This window comes from Triticum aestivum, chromosome 7B (assembly GCF_018294505.1).
Source record: "Triticum aestivum cultivar Chinese Spring chromosome 7B, IWGSC CS RefSeq v2.1, whole genome shotgun sequence".
Lineage (NCBI taxonomy): Eukaryota > Viridiplantae > Streptophyta > Magnoliopsida > Poales > Poaceae > Triticum > Triticum aestivum.
The window spans coordinates 756,679,408-756,687,912 of record NC_057813.1 but is presented as its reverse complement, the minus strand read 5'-3'; the positions used below and the strand labels follow the sequence as shown (position 1 = coordinate 756,687,912).

Below are 8,505 nucleotides of genomic sequence, written 5' to 3'. Positions count from 1 at the left end.
TGTTGATTGTGTTGTGGCTCCATGTTATTTATTTTTGCATCATGCATCATCTCCATCCTTGCAGTCTAGTCAGCGACGGATCTTCTTTGCTGGAAACCAACACCTACAGGAAAGTTCTGTTCCAAAAGTGCATATAGATGATTTTGTTCACAGGTAATGGAGGCAGAGGGAGAGCCCTGGCCCAGATCTCTCTCTACAGGTTCAAAAGAGCAAGAGACATATATACTTCAGTTGAAACCTTTGCATGGAGACATATATACTTCAGTTACTACAGTTGCTACAGTGAATTGACATGGGGAGTGCCATTAGTCGTGTGATGTATTAGGATTGAAGACATAGATGAGTGAAATAAGATGAAGCGAGGTATGTATGAAGGATACAGAAATCCTTTACTACGACGAGAAAGTCGCTCCTGTACAATTTGAGTTGCAGGCCATTTCAACAGGAAGGAAGAACCTTTGCAGATGAGCTTTGCATATGAATAACAAGGATCCCAGAATTAGTTCCAGTCTATGATTGTGGATTATTTGTTTGACACTGATCATCAATTTCACCATTCATGCAATTTTGATAGGTTCAGAATTTAGAAGCTATGTGAGCTTATGTTGTCTCCTTTCTGCCGATGGCCTCTGCTCTGCATGGGGGGAATTGCTGGGAAGATTGTGTTCTTGTCAACTCAACTGCTTCTGCCTGCAGTGTCGACGTCGGCTAGGGAGATCAGTGCTGCAACCAGACCAACATTTGCTGCAAGAGAAGGCTCTGTGCGGTTGTAGTTCTTTGCGGACATCTTTGAAGCCATCATGCCTGTCAGGATCAGCAACCATTGCTCTACCGATGATATTAGGGTTTGCTTTCTTACTCTGCTTCCATTCTGTACCTCCTTTGCACCAGTACTTAACACTGTCATAAGGGATCGATGCCCCTCTGTGATGAACACGTTCGGGGTACTTGTTTACAAAACCGACAATGTACGTAGCAGTGGGATCTTGCCTAAGATGTAATCAAGCTGCAAACCAAGTTATGATCAATTTATTTATATTCATGCTGAGTGATGTAGGATTACTGAGAAGAACATAATAACCCTTAAACCTTACCTGTGACCTCACAAAGCCTCGGAGGGCTTGCGTGGTGTCAGAAACCAGGTCCAGAACCCCACCCTGGCGTGCCTGCGGCGCCCACATATGGGTATACAAAGAAGCAACGAAAGCCGCATTGACAACATACTGAAGCAGCTGAGGCCCCTCTGTGGTTGAGCTGCATCAGGACTATCTTTGGAACATCAACCTTAACATTATGAAACGCAATCTTCTCAGCAATTCTTCCTCCTATTGCTCAAACCTTTGCATGGAGGCTGGCAAGGAAATCCCTTCCAACAGGTAAGAGAGCAGGTAAATACACCATTTTCACAAAGGCAAATCTTGCTCAAGCTGTGGTCTAAAGGAAGATGAGATGCATATATATTCCTTTTCTCTGTCCTCTCACATGGCACCAACTATTTGCAATGATCCACATCCAAGTTTACCTTGTTTTCCTTTCAGTTAGCTTCAACTTCAAGAATGAGAAAATTCGCCGAGAAAAGTCAATCGATCGTACCCCTAGTTTTTCTAGTGGATCATGTTTTGACAGCCCAGCATTTTTGCCCCTTCAGCAATTGTTTTTTTTCCCAAGGTTTGTACCTTTTAAAGAAAATATAATATTACACATGAACCCATGTACACATGGTTTGAGTGTCATACACACCAATATACAAGTACAATGTAGTACATTACCGAGCGTCAAGATGAAATGAAACATACAAGTTAGCACGATGTGCATACATATACACACACATGGTTCCATCCAGCCACCAAATCAAGAGGAACCAAGCAACTTAATCACTGCTGCTGCTGCTAGTCAATTGGTCCTCTACCCAGCAGATTAAGCCCTACAATGATGATAACAGTATGTGGTCAGAAACCAACCACTCTAGCTGTGATCACTGACCCTGACCTGGTAATTGTACTCGATGAGAGCTTATAACATGTCAAACTGACCATTTCCCTCTCTCTGTCTGAATTAATTATGCAAGTCATGACTTGCAGATGAGGTTTGGATATGAATTAGAAAGATCTCAGAATTAGTTTCTGAAGTTGCAACACACAAGTTCCAGTCTGTGATTGGCGGATTATTTGTTTGTTTGATACTCCCTCCGTAAACTAATATACATAAGAGCGTTTAGATCACTACTTTAGTGATCTAAACGCTCTTGTATCAAGAATGAGAAAATTCGCCGAGAAAAGTCGATCGTGCCCCTAGTTTTTCTAATGGATCATGTTTTGACAGCCCAGCATTGGTGCCCCTTGAGCAATTGTTTTACCCCCAAGGTTTGTACCTTTTTTAAAGAAACACTATATTACACATGAACCCCATGTACGTCTGGTTCGAGTGTCGTGCACACGAATATACATACACTGGATTGAAGAAAACACCGCATAGATAATTATAAGGTTCACGCGAATGTCCACCAATACATATATGGTTGGAGCGTCTTTTTTCTTTTTGCGAAATATACATGGTTTCAGTGTTAACAATATCACAACTCACATAAAAGCACGTAAATGATGTCAACTAATGCAACCGATATACAATTTAAAGTTTGCCCTAAATATCCACGGCGCTGATAGATAGTTAAAAGGTTCACATGAATGTCGGCCAATACATAGTTAAAATGTTCACATGAATTCCGTAATGATGCTTACCAAAGATCAATACAAACACTGTAAGATCGACACCAAATACAAAATGCAAACTATACACGTGGTTACATAAGCCAGCCCAGAACCTATTCCATCTTTCCTTTTCAGTTTCTGGAAGAACTGTTTCAGAATCGATTGCTCGCTGCACAGTAAACAACTAGCAGATTGCCACTTTTACTTGCTACAACTGAATCTGCAGCGAGTAGTGACCAGTTTAACAAAGAAAAATATGTATAAGGGGTTACTACATTACTCAAAAGAGAACATCTGATCTACAATTTTTCACTTCACCTAGATGTGCTCCCAGATAGCAGCCTTGTCCAGCAAACAACAAGAGGAGCAAATAACTAGTGTCATAAACCAATTTTGATGGAGCTGATTTTGGTGGGGTGGAGCAGTCCCAAACATGACCTTCTCTAATTAATCAAATCCAACATATCAAGAAGAGATTGTTTGAAGACATAAGGCCACGAATGAAACAAAGACACATGGAGAACAGGCAAGTGTGTGTGTGTGTGTGTGTGTGTGTGTGTGTGTGTGTGTGTGTGTGTGTCATCCATCTTTTCTCGCCGGGCGCAAAATAAGTGCCATATGCAATCCAATGATGGTTTGTGATCGGAAACCAACTAGTCCGTGTAGCAAAAAGAAGCTCTGTATTTCTTTAGAATCAACATTTACTCCAACTCGTTACTCATGTGGTCCAGTCTATAAACTTCGTATTCTTATCAATAGCAATAGGCGCAGGCGAAGGAAGAGGCCTCCTTGCCCGCAAAAAGGAGAAAGAATGAAGATTTCTTCTCCCTGATGTGGTCCATGAGTACAATGTAGTGCATTACCGAGCGTCAAGATGAAATGAGACATACAAGTTAACACGATGTGCATACATATATACACACATGGTTCCATCCAGTCCACCAAATCAAGAGGAACCAAGCAACTTAATCACGGCTGCTGCTGCTGCTGCTGCTGGTAGGCACTCCGTCAAATACCGGGCTTGGCACTGCCTTATATGATATCAGATGGATCAAGTCACCAACAATCCAAATGGAGTCAATTGGTCCTCTACCCAGCAGATTAAGCCCTACAATGATGATAACAGTATGTGGTCAGAAACCAACCACTCTAGCTAATCAGACGCAACGAAAATATATAATTTCAGATACTCAACGGGATAGATTCATATATTATACTGACGGAAATTCATTTGGGCCTTCAGAAGATCAATACTAACACTGTAAGACTGACTTAAAAAAATTAGCAATACAATGGACAGGACATAACCTGGACAGCCCCTCTGTAGTTAGGACTGTTTGCTAAGATTAGCAGAATGACAGAGCACAGTACCACCAAACTAACTAACAAATACTTGCATCATATAGCAACGTCGACCCTCTATACTGCATATGAACAATAGAGGCAAAAACTAGGAGCAAGCTCACCGTTTCAAATGGTTGGTGGAGACAAGTATGGCGGGAAGCCCGAATACAGTTGGTCCTGCAATGGCATTATGTCACTATTCCGAGAGAAGCGCTCAAGATCCATAGTGTGAAGATTCAGTGAAAAGCAGCAGCCCGGGTCCGGCACTTTATCCGGATGGTACGGTTCCGGGTCGTCTGTAACCACATACAGGAGCAGGTACACCCCAGCTACACCAATGATCCGATAGCGGTGATCATGGGACAATTTGACCACCTTTTTCTTTTGCCACTGCCCTGGGTCGTCGTCCCCAGTGCTAACCAAAATGGAATACCGGAGGCGAGGCACGCGGTGTGTGGGAGTTTGGCTGAGAGCGAACATCCCAAGCCTCCCTTGGCTTGCTTCCACGAAGGCCAGCTCGTGATTCATGAGATCAGACGGAAGGTCGACGGTTGAGAACTCCGTGGTGGCCGTGTCGAGCATGAGCAACTTGTCCATCGCACATACCACCCAACAGAAGCACCCGTGCGCGTAGTAGCGCTTTCCGACCGTAACAGCGGACAGCACATGGACACTGACTCCTGCGAGGAGGGCGGTCCAGCCATCAAATGCGACGGCGCGCCATTGTCCGGCATGGGGACCTGACGAAGAGTGGACGTAGAGGACCAAGCGGGTCTGGTACTGGGCCAAGCACATGACTTTGAATCTTGAGGGAGCGCCCGCAGCAGTGTCATCAGCGCCCTCGTCCCCGCCGGCGGGAGCAAGGAAAGGATCCAGGTGAAAGAGCAGATCGGACAGGTCCTGGGGGACGGGGGGTAGCAGGAGGTAGCGCCGGTGCAGCGGGTCGCAGACGGCGACGTCCCTCACCAGGCAGTGGTCGTCGGTGATAGGGGCGATGCAGAGGAGGGCGCGGCCGTCGCGGAAGTCGTGGAGAATCCAGGGCTGGTCGCGGGAGGGGAGGAAGGAGCAGGAGAAGTCGGTGCCGGCGAGGGTTCGGGCGGCGGCGGCGGAGGGGTGGGGCGGCTGGGCTGGGAGGAAGGGGTCGGAGAGTACGCCCAGGAGAGGCGGCGGGTGGAGGGTGCGGAAGCGACGGAGGAAGGAGTGGTCGGCGACGACGCGGCGGAGGGAGGGCCCGGCCATGGAGGCGCGGGCGAGGTCGGCGGCCGTGGTGAGGCGGAGGAGGATGTCCTCCGTCAGGTGGTCCGGGAGGGCCGCCTGCGCCTCCATGGCCGGCGAGGCGTCGGGGCTGCAGGGCGGAGCCGCCGGCGACGCCATTGTGGTGGAGTGGAGTGGGGAACGGAGGAGCGGATTGATTTTCCGTTTCTGCTGGAGGAAAACGTATACCCTGCTCGTGCTCCCACTTTGACGTCTCCTTCAACGTCAAGAAACATAAAGCAAAATTCTCTACTTTGTTTTCTAATATAAAAATCATGCCCATACTTTCGGCTGTAAAAAACACATATTCTCCGTATGAGATTTCAAAGTTATTCCACCCACTTGGCTTCGTATGAGATTCACGAGCCACCTTCCTAGAGATAATATACTTTACTATTAAACGCAATCATTATTTTCGTTGCTCTGAACCCCGCCTGTCTGCTTGAAACATATTTCTTGTAGTGGAGGAGATTTGTGACACCCCGATAGTTAAGCTATAGTAAACCACTGTTAATGATGCCAAATCATCATGATTAAAATTTTCCTAACCTCACTTATTTCAAACTTAGTTCAAATACAAATTCAATTGACAAATCAAATTATAGTTTCATAAAGCAGTTAATTAAAAATGTTCAACATGTTACAATTATTCATTAACTAATCAACAAATGGCATCCAACATTTAATAAAATATTTAATTGCCCAAAACAATTATTCACTAACTGAAGGGATAATGTTGACCCGGCGGATATGACATCTTTGAAGAAACCAACTACAAAGCATGATCCGGTGCTGAAGTTTAAATCGACTGATGATACTAAGCTCGTTGACTTTGTTCCTGGTGATTCATCCAAGCAGTTCAGTATCAGTGCTAATCTGGATCCTAAATAGGAAAGCGCGCTCATCGAGTTCATCCGTGAGAACGGGGACATCTTTGCATGGAAACCTTCTGACATGGCAGGTGTATTGAGGGAACTCGCTAAGCACACTCTCAACATTGATCCGGAATTTAAGCCGGTCAAACAATTTCTTCGTCGTTTCAACGAGGAGAGGCGTAAGGCCATGGCGAAGAGGTGGCCCGGCTGTTAGCGGCTGGGTTCATCGTTGAAGTTTTTCACCCTGAGTGGTTGGCTAATCCGGTGCTGGTGCTTAAGAAGAATGACACGTGGCGTATGTGTGTGGATTACACGGACTTAAATAAGGCTTGTCCGGCTGATCCTTTTGCTCTCCCTCGTATTGATCAAATCATTGATGCTATGGCGGGTTGTGAGCGTTTGAGTTTTTTGGATGCTTATTCTGATTATCATAAGATCAAGATGACAGTTAAGGACCAGGAGAAAACAACTTTTATTACTCCCTTTGGAGCCTTCTACTATGTGTCTATGCCTTTCGGGCTCAAGAGTGCCCAGGCGACTTACCAGCAATGTTTGCAGAATTGTCTTTACAATCAAATTAGGTGCAATGTTCATGCTTATGTGGATGATATTGCGGTGAAATCCAGAGAGAAGGAAACTTTGATAGATTGAAGTGAAACCCGCCTTTCATTTTCTGCCTGTGCTCCTATTTTATAATGAAATGAAATTACTAAATTCCGAATCATGTGGATTTTGCGTAAGATCCGAATGCATCAGGAAGCGTTCGATCGCGATCGTATGGACGCGCTCACGATCCCGCCCCGCTTCGCCCTCGACTGATTTCCCCTCTTATTTATGGATTGTTTTTTAACCTCTCATTGAAGGAGAAAGATACCCACCTGATTTTTTTCTGTTATTTAAAGAAGGTTTCAATTTTCATTGAAGGAGAAAGATACACGTGTGATTTTGTTCGCGTGATTTAATGACGGAGATAGTGTATGTTTTTTCACGATGAAAAGATTGTGAAAAGTGGGATTTAAACGGACATGGAGTATGTGATCATGAGCACATAGGCACTCGGAATCTGACCCCTTCGTTTCAGCTTTGCGATTCTCTCTATTCAATGTGTTTGATACGACGCTGATCCACCACGGACAGAAACATGTAATATACTCCTGCCTGGTGGGCCATCTTTTCGATGGACATTTGTACCTTGTGGACGGCGAGAGGTGGAGCCGTGGCTCGACATGCCACCGGCGTCCTGATCCGTGTATCGGTACCCGGGCTTTCCAGTTACGACGTGAAGCTGCTGCAGTAAATGCGGTTAGGTGACAGGGAGAGGGCGGCATGGAATTGTTGTCAGTAGATTCGTTTTCAAAGAGTTTTATGAGTCTCGTGATGCACAGTCCAAATTTTTAGATGTGCGGTTGTTTATCCAAGGCTACATCAACCTATGAAACCATGCATTATATGATTGAGCATGGTTGTCGAACAGTCCTCGTAGGAGAAGAAACATATATGAGAGCCACCATGACAAGGAACATCCATCTCTACGACAACCTAGTCACCTCACACTGCTGCCGTGCCATCCTCCAGCTGTCGTCATACCGGTGCAATGACAGTTGTGAGCACGACAAGACTGAAGAGTTGGCCAACCCATCCTCAACAATGGACATATTCAAGATGCCTACAATACACAGGATACTCACAGATGCTGCACTGCAAGGAAGGAACAGGACAACTCAACCAGTAATGCGAACTTATACGTTTACAGTCATATGTTTCCAAGTCACTTCAGCTCAAGGTCTAAAGCTGTCAAAGATGCACCACAAACAACTTGCCTCTAGCAAAGATCTCCCAGGACAAAGCCAGGTCATTGGGAAACCAGCAGAGGCCTATTGGACAGACTTGTGTACCATCAAAGATGCAGTTTCAATTCAGTTCAGGTTTCTGATGTCTCAAGGGCCTATAGCAACTTTAGCTCAGCTGGTGATCAATCAGGGAAGTGTAGCTAGTCATAGATTTAACTGCAATAATTCTGATAATTATGTCCCTTCATTCAGATTGCGACAGATGTGCTACAGCTACACGGAATTGTAATCCTCCTTGTAAACTGTATGCAGACTGAATGAATGACACCACCTTGTGAAAAACAGAAGGTGCAGCAATCAATCTTTCCCCGCCAAACAGAACTCGGACGAGTCAGACTCCACGCCGACCGTCCGGCTCAAATTCTGGCCGGATAATATAAGCAGATTTGTCCATGTTGGTGTCCAAAAAACACTTCCATTTTTATCAATGACAATTAATACACAATATGCACAGGTGAAGCAACCCTGATGTGA

General features: G+C 45.2%; 1 protein-coding gene across 2 annotated transcripts; it reads right to left on the bottom strand.

The window, feature by feature from the left end:
- Positions 1-1,633: 1,633 nt before the first annotated feature.
- On the bottom strand, positions 1,634-5,483 carry LOC123162353 (uncharacterized). Of its 2 annotated transcripts, none has more exons than XM_044580147.1 (2): positions 4,175-5,483; positions 1,634-1,924 (listed from the first exon to the last, which is right to left on the bottom strand). In XM_044580147.1, exon 1 carries the CDS (start codon positions 5,424-5,426, stop codon positions 4,179-4,181), a length of 1,248 nt encoding a protein of 415 aa, XP_044436082.1. In that variant the 5' UTR covers positions 5,427-5,483; the 3' UTR covers positions 1,634-1,924; positions 4,175-4,178. The 2 variants fall into 2 exon arrangements, with proteins under 2 accessions (XP_044436082.1, XP_044436081.1); XM_044580146.1 differs by lacking the exon at positions 1,634-1,924 and adding an exon at positions 2,877-3,816.
- Between the last annotated feature and the right edge of the window lie 3,022 nt (positions 5,484-8,505).

What these genes read in the sequence shown, in the direction of transcription:
- LOC123162353 (XM_044580147.1), bottom strand. Translation starts at nt 5,426, where the DNA reads ATGGCGTCGCCGGCGGCTCCGCCCTGCAGCCCCGACGCCTCGCCGGCC.